This window comes from Penicillium daleae, assembly GCF_028827525.1.
Source record: "Penicillium daleae strain IBT 16125 chromosome Unknown utg000002l_segment0_segment0, whole genome shotgun sequence".
NCBI lineage: Eukaryota > Fungi > Ascomycota > Eurotiomycetes > Eurotiales > Aspergillaceae > Penicillium > Penicillium daleae.
The window spans coordinates 7,717,953-7,738,214 of NW_026623150.1; the positions used below are offsets into that span (position 1 = coordinate 7,717,953).

At 47.6% G+C, this 20,262-nt stretch overlaps 7 protein-coding genes across 7 annotated transcripts; 4 read left to right on the forward strand and 3 right to left on the reverse strand.

Annotated features, from left to right (window-relative positions):
* Positions 1 to 359: 359 nt before the first annotated feature.
* N7458_003647 (uncharacterized protein) lies at positions 360 to 719 on the forward strand (the record flags this gene model as incomplete). Its single annotated transcript, XM_056907030.1, has 2 exons — positions 360 to 449; positions 504 to 719. 2 exons carry the CDS (start codon positions 360 to 362, stop codon positions 717 to 719), a joined length of 306 nt encoding a protein of 101 aa, XP_056771137.1.
* Positions 720 to 4,620: 3,901 nt separating this feature from the next.
* N7458_003648 (uncharacterized protein) lies at positions 4,621 to 6,392 on the forward strand (the record flags this gene model as incomplete). The annotated part of the gene is made up of 7 exons (XM_056907031.1): positions 4,621 to 5,015; positions 5,092 to 5,257; positions 5,308 to 5,409; positions 5,474 to 5,603; positions 5,666 to 5,778; positions 5,840 to 5,956; positions 6,030 to 6,392. The coding sequence occupies 7 exons, from the start codon at positions 4,621 to 4,623 to the stop codon at positions 6,390 to 6,392; spliced, it is 1,386 nt and encodes a 461-aa protein (XP_056771138.1).
* A 1,219-nt stretch (positions 6,393 to 7,611) lies between these two features.
* Positions 7,612 to 11,025, forward strand: N7458_003649 (beta-glucosidase; the record flags this gene model as incomplete). The annotated part of the gene is made up of 13 exons (XM_056907032.1): positions 7,612 to 7,669; positions 7,737 to 8,072; positions 8,130 to 8,242; positions 8,306 to 8,445; positions 8,501 to 8,580; positions 8,637 to 8,660; positions 8,717 to 8,850; positions 8,910 to 9,878; positions 9,929 to 10,040; positions 10,102 to 10,217; positions 10,273 to 10,394; positions 10,459 to 10,510; positions 10,603 to 11,025. The coding sequence occupies 13 exons, from the start codon at positions 7,612 to 7,614 to the stop codon at positions 11,023 to 11,025; spliced, it is 2,679 nt and encodes an 892-aa protein (XP_056771139.1).
* Positions 11,026 to 11,734: 709 nt separating this feature from the next.
* N7458_003650 (uncharacterized protein) lies at positions 11,735 to 12,043 on the reverse strand (the record flags this gene model as incomplete). The annotated part of the gene is made up of 1 exon (XM_056907033.1): positions 11,735 to 12,043. The coding sequence occupies one exon, from the start codon at positions 12,041 to 12,043 to the stop codon at positions 11,735 to 11,737; it is 309 nt and encodes a 102-aa protein (XP_056771140.1).
* Positions 12,044 to 12,367: 324 nt separating this feature from the next.
* Positions 12,368 to 14,032, forward strand: N7458_003651 (cytosine permease; the record flags this gene model as incomplete). The annotated part of the gene is made up of 3 exons (XM_056907034.1): positions 12,368 to 12,583; positions 12,642 to 12,858; positions 12,927 to 14,032. 3 exons carry the CDS (start codon positions 12,368 to 12,370, stop codon positions 14,030 to 14,032), a joined length of 1,539 nt encoding a protein of 512 aa, XP_056771141.1.
* Positions 14,033 to 15,272: 1,240 nt separating this feature from the next.
* On the reverse strand, positions 15,273 to 15,720 carry N7458_003652 (MFS general substrate transporter; the record flags this gene model as incomplete). The annotated part of the gene is made up of 2 exons (XM_056907035.1): positions 15,273 to 15,583; positions 15,681 to 15,720. Coding segments are annotated over 2 exons (351 nt in total), but the record flags the coding sequence as incomplete, so codon positions are not given.
* A 957-nt stretch (positions 15,721 to 16,677) lies between these two features.
* On the reverse strand, positions 16,678 to 18,198 carry N7458_003653 (alpha-L-arabinofuranosidase B; the record flags this gene model as incomplete). Its single annotated transcript, XM_056907036.1, has 1 exon — positions 16,678 to 18,198. The coding sequence occupies one exon, from the start codon at positions 18,196 to 18,198 to the stop codon at positions 16,678 to 16,680; it is 1,521 nt and encodes a 506-aa protein (XP_056771143.1).
* Between the last annotated feature and the right edge of the window lie 2,064 nt (positions 18,199 to 20,262).

The window sequence follows — 20,262 nt, forward strand, 5'->3', positions numbered from 1 at the left end:
TTGTTAACTTTCTTCAGCACGCAGTGGCTAGCAAATTCATTAGAGCCGTTAGAAGGATCAGAAAGCACCACATGGGCCTCAGGACTCGGTCTGATAGGCTTCGAGGAGCGGGCCGAACCCCCCACCCCCAGACCAACATAGAATTCCCAAAAGAAAAGAGTGTATAGCTGGCATCGACAGCCAAATGGACCCACCCCGACAGCTCGGACCACCACGCTAAGCCTATCTAGGAGCCAACTGTCGGTCTCAGCTCTCGAAAGTAGTTTAGCGCCTCGTATCAAACAGATGAATACACACGCAAACTTCCCCTTTCTCTTCATCTTCCTGGCAATCGCGCAATTGACTCTTGTACAGCAAATATGACCTCTTTAGGCGAGCAATTGTCTAGCCTTGATGCTGAAAACGATCGTCTGATCAATGAAAGAAGGGAGCAAGACGCTGAGCTGCGAGTACGCAGATAGCCTCCAGATATCTGGAACAGATTCCTAGCTAATCGTTCATAGTGGGAACCATGTCAAACGGGACCTACTTGGGTAACCGAGAATAAGGGCCATAAGCTAAGCGTTGCCGAAATCGAGTACGTCCAGGACCTCCCTGAGTATCCAAATACCAGCGAAGGCGGGTACGGCTATGTTGTCCCGGCAGCTGGTCGTTCAGCGGAGCAGATTCGTGCCTTAGTGGAATCTACTATACGGATATCCCAGGTATCTGCCAGATAGCTACGAGATATCTGACTTCTACCGTCAGGTCCAGTACTCTTACCGCCAATCTTATGCCGATAGACCATATAAAGGCGAGTCCTTCCTTGGGCCTGGCTATACCTATTCAAAATACGACTGCACTGGTGTATTTATTTGTCAATATATACACCCGGCTATTCGATCGATGACACATACTACTATTGACGAAGGTCTTTAGAGTACTCTTCATAGACTTCGGCAGAATTTGCCTTTTGTTGAAGAGGATGAGGTTAAGCGAAAGACGTACACGTGAGTCGCTAAATATTCTATAGATATCTGGCAGATATCCGCTAATCTCTTAAGATAGCTACTTCTCTAGCACACATAATCTATTCCAGCGCGGGGTTTGTAGGGCTCGCCTACCATCTTATCAGCCGGTACTTCGATAGAGTGTGTATAAGACGCCTCTAGGGGGTCATATATATTCTATAATTTGCAAAGAAGGAGAGGCTGATCCAGCTCTTTATTATCGTTCAGATATAATCGCACGAGATAGGAGTATTGATATCTACTTCTTATACTAGCTATTTACAGGTGAGATTCCGAGTCTTATAGAGGCTTGTTATACCGTCGAAGGAACGTTGAAGAAATCGCTAAAGTGTAGTAAGCCTTTCAGATATCTACCAGATATCCGAGTGATATCTGACTCCTCTAGGTTACGCGCATATCCAGGGTCCGGGGACTTAGGATCGGCTAAAGTGCAATGTCAGATTTGACTGGCTTATCCCAGGTGACCTTGATAGATGCCTATACTTCTTATTCATCTCTACCGGTCGCTATATGCACCCTCTAGTACCACTAAAGCGGAGTCCTATTGAGGTTGTACAGGGTTTGAAGAGGCTAATTACCGAGATAGAGCGGCCGGATCTTACGATAAGTAGGTAGATCCGAATTAGACGTCTGCTAGATATCTAGCAACCCCGGCTAATTTCAAACCTCTAGCGAAATTCCTCGCTAGTCCCGAGCTTCAGCAATTCTGCTTAAAATACTCGTATTATACCTTAACAGAGCTTTATACAAGCTTTGTGAATACAGATCGCCTTGCTATAATTATTCGGAAGCAGCGTCTTCTATTATTTCCTTAGGGGTAGAGTATGAATAGTGTGATCTTTAAGCGGGCAAGGAACGACGAGGTTAAGTATAACAGATATCTGGCAGATATTCCCTAGATACCTAACTTATTAGGGCTACGTTCGTGAAATCTCTATTGACCCTAATTGTATTATAGTTATCTGTATGCTTGATAGACAGGCATATCTTCTGGCGAAGTCCAATTCCTACGAGGTAGACATGTCCTTTAAGCGTGTGAAGGATAAGGAAATTAAGGAGGTTGTTTTTGCATTATTTTTTAGTGATCTTGGGCGGAGTAAGTAGATATCCTCTAGACGACTAGCAGATATCTGACCCCTCTAGTCCGTACACTCTGCCGCGTCTTTACTACTATTAAGACTCGGGAAGGATATTATCGCTTATTTAGGCGAGTCTATCTTCTTCTTAAGAAGATTACTAAGCAGAGGCCTACTTTCCGAATTCTGGATAGTATTAGGCTTAATACAGTAGTGATGGATATAGATACAAAGCAGTATTTCGGTAAGTTAGCAGATCTCTGTCGGACGTCTACTAGATATCTAATAACTCTAGGATTTGCCGACTTCCTTCATGAGTTCGATCACGAACACCGAGGTAGGCCGTATCTCATGCGTCAAATAACTCTTTTCTACCATATCCACTTTACCCGAGGTGTTGATGAAGCTCTAAAACGGGCTAGGGGAGGTAACCCTAGTATTCGACAGCGAATACTTGAGCTTCTCTATACCCAGGACCGAGCAGGATACGAAGCGGTGATTGATAATATAATTTGTGAGTCCCTAGATAACCACTAGACGTCCTACAGATATCTAATAACTTCTAGAAGTGCTTAAGCCTTCTCTCGCCGCTTAGGCAGAGCATAAGCGGCAATATTAGGTAATGTGTGGCCTAAATCCAGCTTGCTCTAAATCACTACCTCCAGGTTACAAGTTAATTCGTAGAAATACGAATACCGCAGAGCAGACACACCATAAGTCTAATACTCGTGGTAAACAACAGCCTCTTCTATCAGCAATCCTGAGGTTAGTCAGACATCTAGCAAATATCTACTAAATATCTAACCTCCACTAGTTCTCTTAAGCTTGATCGACAGGATATTCAGGAGTACAATATCAGCCGCTAGTAGGCAATACCGAGTCGATATGCTAATTCCTCGCCTAAGGCGTCACTCATACGCCATTTACAGACAAGCAGAACCGCCGTGCTAGTCGTAATCGAGAGAGGCAGGATAGTGAGCCACCTCTAGAGCGTGTTAGTAGTAGTGGAGTTCCTTACCGTAGAAGGTCCTCTACATCCTCATCTAGCCGCTCTCGCTCAGTCTCCCGGCGTATAACGCCATATCTAATACCTCCATCGACGCAAGAGGATCCTACTATATTAGAGCTAAAGAGGAAGCTTGAAGAGGATGAATTAAGGCATAAAGCTAAGATACAAAGAATACGCCAAGAAAGAGAGCAACAGGAAGAGGAGGATAGGCTGCTTGAGGCTAAGATCCGACTACGTGCGCGGTAAAAAGAATGGGAGCAGGGCGGATCCTAAGGGATTAGATATCTACCAGACGTCTGTCAGGTATCTAGTATACTAAACTACTCTCTACGGAACTACTCTCTGAGATTCACATAAATCTTTAAGATTAACGCATTCAAAAGATTTTTGGTAGAAAAACTATCATCTAAGGTAGTAAAAGCACTACGAATACGCTAGTAAGGTAAATTTCAAAGAACTCCAAACGCTATTACCTACAATGGCTTCTAGAGAGGGGTTAGCTATCTGCCAGATATCTGGCAGATACCGCATATCTTTATACTTCGGTAACTGCCAGGTATCTAACAAAGAATCTCCGGAATATTCGTATATGCAAGATGTAAATATATATCTTTCGCTGTTTTGTTCCTCTGAGTTCACCAAATACCTGGCAGGTGTCTGACAGATATCCCCCTGCCGGAACGCGCTACTCCGACCGTATAATCTTTCGACTTTCAGGAGGAGGGTGATAGCCAATAGAATAGTTTACAAGTGGGCCGGTATGCCAAGGTATTTGAGGTGGATGCGCCAGACCTCCGCACTAAGCCATATTAGGTATAGTCGATACGAACTGTCGGTCTCAGCTTTTTTGGCTGTCGGACCGAACTAAACTCTGAAAGAGAACAAAATCGATTCGGACTCTTGTAGTACTCCGAATACTTCGAAACTACGCAGGACCATATGCTAGGACTCAACCTAGTCCAATTATTGTGCGACGGTGGTATTGGACGTCGCTACTACCATGGTACTATACTGCTCCTCCTCCGACATTTGAAGCTTTTTGTCCCTTTTGTACGTTCCTTTCCGCCACGTGCTTCCCACGACCTGAAGCTATTATTCCTCGTGTTCCCCGTTCTGTATATTCAACTTCACGCCCCACATTGTCCCTTTTCCTCTCTCTCCCACTCCCACTTCATGCTTACCCTCGGAGACCGTCGCTGGTCGCTGTCTGTCCTTGGATGTCGCGCGGAGGGAGCTTGGACCTGCCTTTTTAACGCCCCGTAGTGGGTCTGTGAACTTCACGGACTTCCCACCGACAGTCGGTATCGCGCATCTCGTGCCTGCAGATGAGCTTGTCATTGGATCTACACATATGGGATACACGAACGGCGGTATCTCAATACAATCTGAGGATGCCTTGTACTACCACGGGGCCCAGCTACAAATGATGCTTGCTCAGACGATGATGGCCGTTGAAATTCGTTTTCCTTCTTTCACCCACGGACTCACCAAAAGAATCCCCGTCTGACTTTGCGCTGAATCAACAATGGAGGCATCGCCAAGTGACTCCGTGATGAAGATGGATGGTTCCAAGGAGCAGAATCACAACGAGGACTGGGCCCTGGAGGATTCTCAGCCGAAAAAGCGATCAGGCGTCTTGAACGTGGTGATCGCGGGTTTGGCTCTGTTCAGTGATGGGTATAATGCTCAGATCATTGGCTACATGGAGCCGCTCTTCTCGGTCTTGTACAAAGATGGCATGTCGGCCACCATGAAGGCGCGTCTTTCCAACTCCTACCTGATTGGCGAGATTTTTGGCATGCTCTTCTTCGGTGTCTTGATTGACCGGATTGGTCGTCGGACCGGCGTGATAACCGCCACTGCCTTCTTGATACTGGGCGTGGTCTTGGCTACGGCAGCACATGGCACAACTCAACTAGGGTAGGAGAAATTTATTCACATGGCTGCTGGTCAAGGCCAGGAGAAAGAATGGCAGGCTGATAGTTTATGCTCCTAGAATGTTCTGGATGATGGTTGTCGCTCGAGGCATCGCGGGCTTTGGTGCCGGAGGTGAGTATCCAGTCTGTGCCACCAGTGCCACCGAGGCCGCGGATGAGACAGCACCACTTCGCAAGCGACGGGGCTTTCTGGTCGCAGTCGCTACCGACTTTGCGGTAGATCTGGTATGATACTATGATTCTGTCCATGTGAAGCGATATTTATCAGAAACTAGGGATTCGTTGCCGCAGGTCTAGTTGCCCTGATTGTGCTCGCATGCTATCACCAGCAAAATTCAGAGGGCGTTTGGAGGGTTACGTTTGGCCTGGGTATGGTTGTAAGTCCGGCTAATTCCTGGAGACCTTCGGAGGCTCTTCGTACAAAACTAAACTATTGAACAGCTACCCCTTGCCGTTTGCTTCTTCCGTGTTCGCATGATGAACTCTACCCAATACCGAAAGCATGCGATCAAGTCCCATTATCCTTACTGGCTGGTACTTCGCCGTTATTGGAAGCCAATGCTCGGTACTTGTGAGAAACCCCACCTGCGATGAAAAGCTGACTGCATAAGACTGACTTCGATACCATCTTAGCTTTGGCCTGGTTCTGCTATGATTTCGTTACTTACCCGTTCGGTTTGTTCTCCTCAACTATCGTTGAACAGTTCAATCCCAATAATACGACTGTCCAAAACATTGGATATGGGGTAAGCTAGTCACGATCTGAGAATAAGATCAGTCTGCTAACGTCCTCTGTGTTTTTCTCAGACGGTCATCAACTCCTTCTATCTCCCTGGCTGTATTCTGGGAGGCTATCTGATGGATCGGATTGGCCGTAAACAAACCATGACTCTCGGCTTCATGCTTTGGGCTATATGGGGCTTTGTTCTGGGAGGTGCCTTGCACCTTATTCAAAGCGTCTTCCCCTTGTTCGTTGTCATGTATGGCATCTTCCAAGCCCTTGGGGGAGATGGGACCCGGTGTTGCCACTTTCCTGTGTGCGGCTGAATCATTCCCTACGCCCCTCCGAGGCCATTTCCTCGGCTTTGCAGCTGCAGTGGGAAAGGCCGGTGCTTCAATCGGCACCCAAGTCTTCACACCGATTCAGAATTCATTTTCATCTACCGAGAAGGGTCAACAAGCCGTGTTTCTAATCGGAGCGGCTTTCACCGTGGTGGGAGGCCTGATCGCGTGGTTTTTGATTCCCGACATGTCCCGCGAGCTGGAGACCGAGGACGCTCGCTTCAGGGCCTACCTCCAGGAGAATGGTTACGACATCGATCTCTACGGAGAAGCTCTTGTAGTTAATCGTGTTGCTTAATGCAGACACCAAGAAGCGAAGTGGATGACATGTAACTTTAAATCACCAAAATTATTGATTGAATGGAGTCGAGAACTTGCATAAAACTGCAGAAATTCAAAGGACCAAGCTTTTTCCGATCTGATTAACAGACAAATTTCTGGTTGCTAAATATGCGCTAATGCTGTGGTTCCTGACGAGATAGCGATTGATGGCCGTTGTTGCCAGACCCATTGATTGAGCTTAGGAACCCATACCCTACGCTATACCTTTCCGCTCTCTTCCCTCAGATACTCCTATTTCCCTAATAGCTAAGTCAATATATATTTATTTGACCATTCACTATAATATCACTCCGATTTCTACGTACTGATCTTATAAATCTTAATCATCGGACTTGGGGAAGTCTTGAAGGAAATGCATTCGGCTAAGACTTCTAAGCTACAGTGACCAATTCGCTACAAAAGCATTGTGATATCTTGTCTCACTGAAAAGTCATAGTGAAATTACCCGATAACCTTCCTTTTTGCCGTCGTGCATAGCTGCGGGGAATTATGATCACCCAAAACGCGATCTGGAGTATTTGACGCTGTTGAGTTCCCCGCTTTCTGCTTCCCCACCTCACCCTCCACCCTCCTAGGACACTGGGGGTCTTCACGGATAATCCACGTTGTGGTGGACCTGGATTACTGCCAAGAGGAGATGATCTGCAATGTGCACACACAAACTGCGATGTCCAAATACCACGGTAACGTTGACTTGGGGGCAATAAGCGTTTAGCCTTGTGCGATTCGCAACCGAACTCGTCATGGCAGATTTATCTTTTAGGATATCTTTCCCCTCATTAATGATCAGCGATCTGATATTTAAGTATAAAAGATTCACCTGGTAAACTTTCGTGGTGGAGCCCTGGAGTCTATTCGAAGAATTTCATGTCTCGATCCTCGGGTGTTTGAATCGATGCTAAAGATGAGATCTCTCACGGTATACTTTAGAGTGGTTGCATTATCCTTCCTCTGGACTAATGGCCTACTCTGCGAGGGGACTGAATTTGTGGATAATGCATGGAACTATCGCACATGGCCAAATGCAATCCAATCGCGCGACCGTGAATCTTCGGGGAAGACTGCATTTCTGAACAGTCTAGTTGCAAATCTCACCATTCCAGAACTAGGTATCTTTCATCTGCGACATTACATCCAGTTAAAAGTAATCTCACAACAGACTTGTAGTGCTACAGATGCATCTTATGTTTGCCGATAACATCATCGGGCCGTATTCTGACAATTCCTTCTATGGTATCCCTTCTCGAGTTGGCGGTGAAATCGCCAAGCTAGAAGAGCTATTCTAACAATTTGACACTAGACCAAGCATTGCAGGCGGCTCCTGGCGCCTCTATCGGAATTATCCATGACTGGTATCCGACCAATAAGTCACAGTACAATGACATGCAAAAATTGAACTTCGAAAAGTCCAGAGCCAAGATTCCATTCATGCAAACAGGAGAATGCCTTCATGGTGTGGGGTCATTCAAACAATCCATGTTTCCACAGGCAATTGGTATGGCAGCGTCCTTTGACTCGAATCTTGTCTACAGAGTGGGCCGAGCCATTGGCAGTGAAGCACGATCAATCGGCATCCACGCGTGTTTTGCACCTGTTCTTGATCTTGCTAAAGATCCTCGCTGGGGCAGGGTGCAAGGTAAGTCGCCTATTACCAAAGCCAGAATAAGCGAGATTTATCTCACTCGATGATTAGAGGACTGGGGCGAAGATATGGTTCTCACGGCGCATATGGGGGTTGCATTTTCCTCCGGTCTATCCAAGAACAGCAGTTGGGCGGAACCCGATGCAGTAATTCCAGTCATGAAGGTTTGCGCCACACGCTGCAATGTACCCACAAGAGACTGCAAACTGATATTTCTTGTGATCCAGCATTTTGCAGCTCATGGAAGTCCACAAGGTGGCCACAATGCGGCGCCATTTATGGGTTATGGAACACGTCAAGTTCTTCAGGAAATGTTGGTTCCATTTAAGGCCGCTGTAGACCTTGGTGGTGTAAAGGGCGTCATGATGTAAGCCAGAAAATCTGTAGCAGTCTTATGCAGGCCAACTCACCGCTGAAAACAGGGCATATAATGAATTCGATGATGTTCCCTCTTCTGTGAATCCTCTCCTTTATGATGCATTGAATGATTGGGGGTACGATGGTAAGTAGACCACTATCCCCAAAGTGACGACTGGGTCATCACTAATGGAGCTTCAGGCTTCATAACAGCGGATGATACAGGTATGTCATGAATCAATGATTCGAAGGAAGGACTTTCAGCCGTGCAACTCTTACAGGGGAATACACAGGGCTTTCTGAGCTACTCTACACTCATCAAGTGACTAGCTCCATGGCAGATACCATTGCTCAATGGCATAATGCGGGTGGCATGGTTCAATTTTATGATTTTCCTCTCGAGGAGTACATTAATGTTTGCTTCCTTCATCCGTTCGTTTTCTTCGTTCCTTGCCGAGATGCTAACTCATTCAGGCAACTATCGGTTTAGTCTCCAATGGCACGCTCACTCGACGCACCTTGGAAAACCTGGCCAGTCGTGTTTTAGGTGTGAAATACGACCTGGGGTTATTCAGAAATTCCCTTATCCCCAAAGATATCGACTCACACGCGCTCACAATAGCTAACATTCCACTCACCTTGGAGGCTGCCGAAAAAAGCATTATATTGCTCGAAAATAAGGATTCAACCCTGCCCTTACATCCACGCCAACAAGAGCTTTCTCAAATTGCATTGATAGGGCCATTCAGTGATTCATTTAACTATGGTGACTATTCCGGCCAGTGGGGCGGTTATCCCGTCAACAATGCCAGTACCATACGACAAAGTCTCATCGAGCACCTTGCCACTAACTTTCCGGGGACTAAACTGGTCACCGCATGGGGTGCAAACTCTTGGAACTACAACGGACAATACAACATACCCCCATATCTATTATCTGTGAATGGGAGCACTGGTGGCCTATTGGCTACCTACTACGCAGACACCAATTTCACTGATCCAAGATCACAACGACTGGAAACACCGAGTCTAGACTGGGGCCTATATCCCCCAGATGGCCTGCCGTCTAATAACTTCAGCGTTGTCTGGGAGGGCCACATTCACGTACCCGTTGATACAACCACCCATGGTTGGCTGGGAGTCGCTGTCTATGCAAATACATCCGCGAAGCTCTATATTGATGGCGTTCTACATGTAGACATTGAGGCTACAACCAGCGGCAACATTCTATCCAACATTCCCGGGCTGCCATACACTACCATCAATGATACAGCGCCTCCTCCTGGTTCTGCGCCTTTTACATTCAACGTGAACTCGATTCATGAGATTCGCTTGGAGTACCAAGCTTGGAACAATATTCAAAAATTCGAGAACGTGAATTCCCTGAATGCGCAGGTGCTCCTTTTCTGGAACCTGGTGGATCGTGTTGATCCCGTGAAGCAGGTATGCTGATCTTCTGATCCAGACGGGGACTGGGACGCTGATGGAAGCAGGCTGTGGAGTTGGCGAGGGAATCAGACATTGTGATTCTAGCAGTTGGGGCTAATTGGAACAGTGATGGTGAATCAGGCGATCGAGCGACTTTAGGATTGTCACCTGATCAGAGTCGGTTTAAAATGGGATCCCCGATTCGATCGGGGCATTAAAACTGACTCGGTGCTTCTAGCGACACTTGCAGATGCGATTTTTGCTCTAGGGAAGCCCGTCATTATGGTCTTACAAGGCGGCCGTCCATTCGCGATCCCCCAATATTACCAGGAAGCAGCAGCAGTTTTGAACACAGTGAGGAAATTCCCTATGCGTCTAAGAGAACTCCACAGTCCCTAATATTGCCCAGTTCTTTCCCGGACAGTCTGGCGGGCAGGCTATTTCGAACGTCTTATTCGGATTGACGAATCCGGGTGGCCGAGTTCCCCTTAGCGTTCCGTATAGCGTTGGAACTTTACCAGCATTTTATAAGTATGTTCCTCAGCACTCCCAGAATTAACTGCATTCAAAATTGATCCTGTGTTGATACCAAAAGCTATAAACCATCGGTTCCGCGAAACTACACCGATGTCCCTTACAGAGCACTTGTGAGTCAACCACAAATCGCTTGGTCGTACCAGGCTCGTGAAGACTCTGCCACCGTTCTTTACTAACTCAAAAGTTTTTATTGCATCAACAGTATCCTTTTGGGTATGGACTCTCTTATACACGATTCTCGTTGACGGACTTCCATGCATCGACGACTGGTGGGAATGAGTCGAGTATTCGTGAATTTAGCGCGGGCTCAACTATTGTCTTCTCGGTCAAAGTATCCAACACTGGGGAAACAAGAGGTAGTCACGTTCCTCAGATCTACCTACTTGGCCGGGTTTCATCGATTGTGCGACCAGTGAAACAGTTGGTGGCGTTCAGTCGGGTCTACCTCGACGCGGGTGAGTCCAGGACGGTCACGATGGAACTGGAAGTCTCACGCTACCTCGCGATTTTGGACCGGGGTTACAAATGGACAGTGGAGATGGGAGATTACACCTTTGCACTTCTGGAGAACGGTGGTAGCGTAGTCGATACTTCCGTCAACATTACCATGACCTGCGTGGGGTGAATCTCTTTCCCCGGAGATAGTGATGACTAGTAAGATGTCGGGCCTCATTCATTTTCTCGCCCTCTATATCGACAACTCTTTCAATCATTAGGTAGTTGGCACTAGGGTTATGATGACGTCATGAGAATCCTCGTGGCCGCTGGACTAAAATCTCATTAAATCCGGTTGTTTACTCATTTATGATTCGTTATATTTTCTCTGTCAGTTACTGGATCTCTTCCCTTCCGGGCGTTCAGTCATTCATCGATCAGTCATTTACCGATGAAGATGACCCTGGATTGCGGAGATGCGGAAGGTTCTGAGAATGTAAAATATTGTTACTGCAATCATGGTCTGCAAAGATACTATATTGGAGGAGTCAAAAAGTGCCGGTGCCGACGAAGCATACAGCAATTTAAGCCTTGTCGGATTCGCGGCCTTATCGTCCCCTAATTGCCTCGATACGCCGAGTCTGGTATACTTTTGTACCATCGTTGATAGAAATCAACTACTCGCATCGTGAGGGACGAGCGAGACAGCAACGGACAACCGAAATCGGCCAGGGCGCACGCGACCTCGAAGCCTGAGGCTGTAAGGCCTCAACTGGACCCCACGAATAATTTATGGAAAATCACTTCGGAAACATCCTGCCATCTTGTCCACGAGCAGTCCTCGTCATCCCCGATCCTTGGCCCTGTCCTCCCGCCTCAACAAGGAAAACACTTGCAGATTATTGCCCCAGATGATCATCCTCATGGGTCTCGGCGGGCTCCGCTCCACTGGTGACTGGTCCCTGGTTCCGTCGCAGGTCTCCGCCCTTCGGGTCGGCGGGACTCGGTGGGGAGCCGGCTGGACCAGTCCGAAAGGGCATGGCTTTAAAGCTTGCACCTCCCCCAGTTCCCCAGTCAAGGTAGGGGCTCCCGAAGGAGACTCTTGATCCAGTGGCAAATCCCTCGCCTGGCCATGTGCTCGACCATGTTCCGCGGTTGTCACCAACAAGCAACGGGGAAGAACCTCGACTTTCGTTGACAATTTCCATGGAACGCGCCTTCTTGAGAAAGACCCGTTGCAAAAAATAAAGAAAAGAAATAAAATGGTTGGCGCATAGATTGCGACGTCTCGGGGCTCTCCTCGAGTGGTACCACCAAAAAGCGATACGGGCGCATGTCAACAACCCCCCCCCCCAAGAATCAATCCCTCGGGTCTCTTGTTGCCCAAGTGGACCGGCCCCCTCCGTGGGTCAATAATCCGTTCCCCAAAGAGCGAGTGGTATTCAAATAGAATCCCACATCCCCATCTTGGAGGTCCTGGTCGAATTGGAATTTCGTTGGACTGTCGACGTCAATTTATCAAGAGCACAATCATGAATCGCGATGTGGAGAAGCGCGCCGGAGCAACAGACCCGCCTCTCGTCGAAGAGGAAACGGGTGCAGTGCCTGCCTCAAGCTTCGAGTATGGTGATTCGTTGTACGCCAGGCTTCAGCGACTAGGGGGAAAGATCAAAGTCGAGCAGCGAGGCATCGAGCGTGTCCCCGATGACGAGAGAAATGATAGTTCGTACTGGAACATTGGCTCAATGGTACTTCTGCCCTCAATCTTGCTCAGCTAGTCTCTAATCCGGGCCAAAACGATCCCAGTGGCTGGCTGCAAACATGGTAGTCCCCTCATTTACCATCGGCGTCTTGGGGAAGCCCTTATTCGGCATGGGCTTCATTGATTCCGCCCTGGTCATCATCTTTTTCAATTTTATCGGAGTCCTTACCGTCTGTTTCTTCTCCATCTTTGGGGCCGCTTTTGGATTGCGCCAAATGGTCTTGTCCAGATTCTGGTTCGGCTGGTGGGGTGTGAAGCTAAGTATGGCTGACCTCACCAGACATTGTTCTTTTGGAATTGGCTAATCTTCTTGTCTTCTCTCTGATCAGTCGCCATCTTTAACGTGCTAGCTTGCGTTGGATGGGCAGCTGCCAACATCATCGTTGGAGCTCAATTGATCAACGCCGTCAATCCGGATGTTCCAGGGTTTGCTGGAATCTTGATCATCGCGTTTTGCACACTGATTATCGTTTTCTTTGGCTATCGAGTTGTTCATGCCTACGAATACTGGAGCTGGATACCAACTTTCATCGTCTTTCTTGTGGTCCTGGGTGTTCTTGCCCATTCGGGCGATTTCATCAATATTCCCATTGGAGCCGGCAAAGCCGAGCTAGGTGCGGTCCTTTCTTACGGTTCCACAGTGTTCGGCTTCGGCACAGGTTATACAAGCTTCGCTGCAGATTATACAGTCTATCAACCGAGCAATCGCCCCCGCCGTAATGTATTCCTGGCCACCTGGTTAGGAATCTTCCCAACTCTCCTATTCACCGAACTTCTCGGCGCTGCGCTTGCCACCGCAATGGCTCACAATGGTGGTGATAATGCTTATCAGCAGGGATGGGATGAGGCAGGAGTTGGCGGTCTTCTTGGCGCTCTTCTGTTCCCACGGGTCGGAGTGTTTGGCAAGTTTTGCGTCGTGATACTCGCCTTCTCCATCGTGGCCAATAATTGCCCCAACATCTATTCCGTCTCCCTTACACTCATGGTTATGGGACGGTGGACCCGACATGTCCCTCGTTTCGTGTGGACAGTGGTTGCTACCGGAGTTTATATCGCAATTGCTATTCCGGGGTACAGTCAATTCGAAGCAGTGCTGGAGAATTTCATGCATTTCATCGGCTACTGGCTTGCGATCTATGAGGGAATCGCCATCACGGAGCATTTTGTGTTTCGACGAGGGTTCTCTGGCTACCACCCCGAGGACTATGACATGCGAGAGAAACTACCGCCGGGAATTGCGGCTCTTCTCGCATTCTGCTGCGGAATTGTTGGAATGGTGACCGGTATGAGCCAGTCATGGTATGTCGGGCCTATCGCCAGATCAGCTGGGCCAGCCCCAACTGGTGGTGATGTTGGCTTTGAATTGGGGTTTGCGTTCGCAGCGGTCTCGTATGCCATACTCAGGACCATTGAACTGAAGGTTTTCAAAAGATAAGATCTTCCATTGTGATACGGACGCCGAAAACCTGCTTCATAAATCGCGGCAATTCCTTGCAGCCTTCGGTTTCATATGTCACGGTAAGAAGTACGTGGCCCAATGCGGCACTCAAGATTCAACCGAGCTTCCATAGTATTTCAATATGACAGTCCTGTAATAATTTAAACAAAATATTCTTCTCTGAGCATTGCTCGATAGAGTGAATATGCATAACTAAACAGCGTATTCGGCTTCATGAGGTATGGCAGTAACCTCCATGCGGGACAGGTCGACCAGGATTGAATTGAAGGGGGTTCAACCTGATGTGGGGACGGGCCAATGAGATTCTAGAATCAGCAGAAAGTGGGGACGCTCGCCTATGGTACTATACGAATAAACAACTGGTTTAACGTCTCATCTCACCCTACACATCATCTTCCATGTCCTGAAACATTGGAAATGATGATGCCATTAATCAAGTTAATAGTTATGTTTGATCAAATGATTCATAACACTTACGACACAAGGATCTCTGTCATTAGATAGAAAGTTTGAAAGTACACGAGTATCTGGGCCGCCTCGGGCGCTCATGCTCAAAATATATGATGAAGAAAACTGGGATTTACCATTTGATGTTACCCCCTCTCCTGGCAGTGAGCCATAGCTGGAGATACCTCTCCCGGATACAAATGAAGCCACTTATCGTACGGTTATCAGAAAGAAGCAATGCTTTTCAACCTTCCTTTTATCGGTTTATTAGACTCCATGGAGCTGCCGGGCAGGGTGCCGTTCTTTCACTTCACGTTTCGCTGTTGAATGTGTAACCAATCTTTGAGAGCATATTATGTTTGTCCATTGTAACCAATCTTACAATCTTTTGTAAATCGTTTCCGTAACATGGTATGGCTTTCATGTCATTGTTGCGACTGGACGAGCTTCAAAATTCTCAACGTTCGGCCGAATTCACGCCTCTAGCTAGGATGCCATACCAACAGATTCTGACTGCAATCAGACATTCCCTCTGCTGGACGTCGGCTTTCCAAGACATATATGAGTTCTTGTATGGCGGCTAAGATAAGAAGATGACAGAACAGCTGAGAGCCCCTACTAAACCACTTGTTGCACTTATAACGACTAAGTGACCGACTGTTAGCAGTCGATTGGAAAAAATGACAAAAAAATGATTGATACGCGTTCTGATTGAGAGCCGCGGCATTAATAGTCTCCCAGAAGCGAAAGTATGTATTAAGACTAACGCTAAAGATATTCTCCGCTCTTCCGGCGTTCGACACTTGATTTCTATCCAGGCATTATGGATTGGGTAATAGCCCACAGCGAATCCAGTCACGGCAGTCCGTATTCGAAGCTTGCACCAGTTACTAGCATACCGTTGCACTCCCCTCAACACAATGATCGCAATCAGATACGCCGTGATAGCGACCATGACGGCGATCCCACCATTTTTTGTTTTGTCACTAATCCAAGCAAAGACAAGACCACTGGTAACGTCAGAATGCCCCTGATGGCAGCGAGAGCATTTGTTTGAACCCGTGAATAGCTGAGCGAATGCTAATACTCGGCGTGCATGTCATTAGTGGACTCCAAGCCGCGAAGACACAAGGAGTGGTGTGAGAAATGAGGCCATTTAAGGATATCAGTTATTAACCTCCATTGACCCTCAACCAGTGGTAATTGTCAATATGCATGTTTAATTGACCATCCAGTACTTGTTTCAGTCTCCTCGTCGGCTACAAGATTATAGGACGTCCTCTGTGGGAGAAAGGTCGTCTGCCTGCCAAGCCACCCGTTATTGCACGGGAAGGATCTATGCGGTCCAAACGATAAGTGGAAAAGCCAATGAGTAGAAGAGTAAGACATGGAAGTCAGCACTGACGTATTGTTAATCATGGCCATTGCACTGGAGCCAGATAAGCATGAGTCTCCGCTTGTATACATCCCAAGTGACTGAGCCGCAGTTCTGTGTTGCTTCTCGTGACTTTCATTGTGACCCTGAAGATTTGCGAATTACGCCTTGATAATGATGATTGTTTGTGATGATATTTTTATAAAGGACACGTTAGTTGTAGTGCAGTGCAATCTTATTTCTCAGAGACCTTAGGTAGACTGAGCAGAAGCCCCCCTGCACCTGGGAACCGCATCTAGACCCAATCTATTTGCCCCATCAAGACGCACTGAACTTCTGACTTTTACTTTCCATTCAAAATGATAGAAGACTATCCAGACGTGCTCATACGAACATTCAAGTTACCCGAAAGCCGCACAAGGAGTGCGTATTATTGATATGTCCACGGATCTGTTGACGGATACCGTTACGAAGGTTTCCGAAAGCCCCGTATTATGTGTCGAAACAGGAACCGACAAGTGAAGCCCGGAAATTTGGCTAGCTGAACGAAGCTGAGACATAGTTTATGCTTTATAGGTTTTGTACACATCCTGCGGCTTGGGTAAAGCTTGTGATTTACATAGGTTTTGACTTGCGCAAAGGAAACTCTTGACGAAATTTGATATTTGTAACTGATATTAGCAAGTTTCAGGATGGCCTAGTCGATCTCGATGCACACCTGGAGCCGCCATTGAATAAATAAAAAATGGAAAGGGAATCAAGTGGGCTTCTGGGTGGTGGCCAGAAAATCGACCGGGACTCAGGCCCAGCCGGCGCTGATCACCCAACTAACATCATCATTGAATGAGGCGGTAGCATCGAAAGTATCGACACCTCCATTGCTTGCGACGTAGAGCACGTTGTTGTAGTGTCGGAAGTAGCGGGTAGGATAGCTCCATGACCGAAGCGAGTTGCCTTGGCCGTTGAGGCCAGACTGCGTGCAGAACGTGGCGTCCTCATAGAACTGTTTCGTGCCATCGTTCGCGTTAAGAAGGAGCCCAAAGTCGTAGTGCCTGATATAGCTACCGGGGGTATCAACTGATTCGAATGAGAAGCATGCGCTGTTGCCAAGGCCTGTGCGAACTGTCCAGCTAGCCTGCTGTTTCAGGGTTGTAGAGCTGGACGACGAGACAACTTGAGTGTTAACAGTGGTGCCGTTGTATGCAATGTAGCGTGTCGTGTAGCCAGGTGTGGTGGCTTGCAGCGAAATTGAGGAACCGACCGTCAGTGCAGGACCGCTAGTCAGCGAACCCGCGGCGTAATTGGCAGCAACAATATTAGCCTGCACCGAGTTTTCTGTCGCATCAGACGGATAGCCAGAGGTCATTACGCCCTCGTAGAATGTACCCTGGGCACCGTTGCTATTATCACCGCCAATACCCAGAATAATGGCTCCTTCTTTGCTCATCGGGTTATAGCCAGATACACTCGGGCGTGCACCACTATAGTAAGTTGACAGGGAGCCAGAGACCGCGTTTCCGCCGCGGATTGCCCATTGGTTTGATTCTCCCTTGACGATAGCACTGAGGAAACGGTAGCTGATAGATGGGTCAGCGGCGTTGTTTCCCGAGCTCGACCCGGAGAACAGGCCGTTCTCAAGATCTGCCATGACCCATGGTCCACTTCCAGACCCAGTACCCCAGACGGTGTTGTCACCAAAGTAGATGGCCTCCATATGGCCGTTGCCCGTGTCCCTGCTGCTGGTTTCGGCATTGCCATAATCAAAGCAGCAATCACCATTGTAATGAGTGCCATCGAGCACCGCATACATGCCCTCTGCTGCGTCGCCTGTGGCTGTGCCGCTGGCAGCGTTATTTCTGTAACCCGTGCCGGGGGAGATAAAGACTCCATAAGCTTTTTGACCATTCAGAGTTACAGGCGCACCAATGGCGCTCGCCAGATTATCGTATCCGTTAGTGTCTGGGCCGTTGAAGCCTCCCGGTGGAGCCTGCGTGAGGTGATTTCCGTGGCCAGACTGGTCATAAATGATGGTGATGAGGCAGGTTGTGTTTGCACAGAAGGTATCTTGAGCGGCAGCATTCGCGACACCGCCTGCGGAAAGTGGGGAGATAGTAGTCGTAGCACCATCAGAGCCGCGTTTAATTTGATACAGTGCACCACTGAATGAGCTATACAATGCACGAGTGGTGCTATGCGCAGCGACGCAGGGTGTACCTCCGGATGAGTAGATATCGCAGGGCCCAGCGAACACGAGGGATCCCTTCATAACAAGCCCTAATGCAATCACCCACGCATGGTCGAAACTAAGTCGTGGAAACATATTCACTGTAAGGTTATCAACACCCGATGATCGTCGAGAAATTGGTCAGGGGGTCTTTGAGGAAGAACAAGTATGTTGTAGAACGTCACCACACGCATCCTCACGCCGACCTTTATGTAGTTTTTGGACCTTTCAATATTTTCCCATTTGTCCCAATTTCGGACAGAAGAAAGAATCCTTGAATTACATGTTGTCAATTTCCCTCCAATTAATATAGATCTAGTTTATTGTCAGCTGGTTAATATCAGCTAAGTCGGGCTACCAGACATCCGTATGAAACCCGTATTTAGCCTTGGATTTAAGCGAGCTCGGAATGTTTTCTTTTCTCTCTCTGGGTTGAAAAGTACTCCCATATCGCTAATGCAGAATCGGAAATGGATCTAAGAGGTTTATTTGGTCTCTAAATTGACGTTTATTCTTGAACAATGTCAAATGAGGTCTCGAAAATATAAACCTGTCTACTCATCAAACATAGGTTCCATTCAAAGAAAGCAATGCAGAAGACCTTGCACGGACTTACGACCCGTAAACAAAAAGAGGGTACATGGAGCTTCACGAGATAGGCTAGTAGCGGGTTTATACTTAAAAAGGATAGATTTAAGTAGCAGAACAGACCCAAATTTCAAGAGAGGGCTAACAGTGGCTCAACTTAATGATTCTCCGTGCCGTGTGGATAAGACCCCACAAAGATTCATAGTCTTGCGGGGCACGCTAGGAGGCGTGAGGAGCGCGGGGGAAAACTTTCGCACTAACTTGTGCCTCCCACACGAAGTCCGCAGAATCGCGTCCACTTGCAGACCCTGTTGAATTATCCTGGCTCCGGATAATAGAAAAGGGGTCAGTTCAAAGTTTGGAGACTAAACACTGGAAAATATGAGTCAGACCGCAGACGTCTCCGACACTAGGGACCTATTCTAGAACTAGCCGTATGCCAGGTCACGAGGTGGAGTTGATGTAACGCTGGAGCATAAATGGAGCATTGATGGAGCATAGATTAGCATAAGGTTTCGGAACCATCCTTCTATCTCGGGTACCTCTCCATATCGGATGGGCCTGAGACCTGACGAATCTTGGGCACTAAACCCCCGGTGGGAGCACGCAAAGCTGACGGCGCCTGTGCCACCGGAGTTTTCCCATTTTCCTAACGCGGAGACTGAATTAACCGAACCTTTGCATGCGAAGCTAGGGATCAGCAACTGCCGCGTACACACCCCACAATCATTGCAACAGCAACTGAAAAGACTAACCAATATAGGATTGTTGCGCCCAAGCTGTTCAGGGTTTAAATCCACTTACAGGGGTTCAGGGAAGAATAAAAGACCGGGAGATTGTCTTAGAAACGTGGGGCCCCGCACAACAGAATCGTACCCATCGAAATAAGTTAAGGATACCTCTTACAACCCCCCTCCCCCAACACCACTAACCACTAGGCATTGTACAGAAAACTTCAGCTCATGGGCTCAACTGTAACTTAGTGATAGCGATGATCCTCGCAGGGAAGGCAGTTCAGGTTTCTCCTTTACTGAATGAATTCTCTGATATACTGCGGGTCCACTGTGATAGATTTAGAGAGATCCTTGTAGTCTGCTTTCTGATGAATAACAATAACACTTTCTCACAAGGCTTCCAGGGGCAAAGAACTGGCCTCATATATGGGGATATATTCGATATCTGCCATCGTTAGACTAGCTACACAACTGTTGCCCCATCAAAAATCGTACGAAGGATTCCCTAGCGTAAGTTGGCAAAAGCCTGCACACGAGAATAAGGCCAATGAATATATCTTCGAGGAATATGGTGCGAAGGTCAGCCCGACTTTGAAACAACACATGGGATTTCACATCTTGAAATTTATTTTCGACCTTGACTCAAGTGTACCAATTGTTGGTTCTGAGTGTTGGAGGCTTTAGTTCATCATTGATCACCCTAACTGTAAACTAATTGAACCGAAACTAAGCAATTTCCCCGAATGCCTCTCCCTTGCCCTAGGCCTTAGTTAGCCAGCAAGTAGGAAAGTGGGTTTAGACACTGATTCTACCCGCCTGTAAATAAGCTTGAAACGCT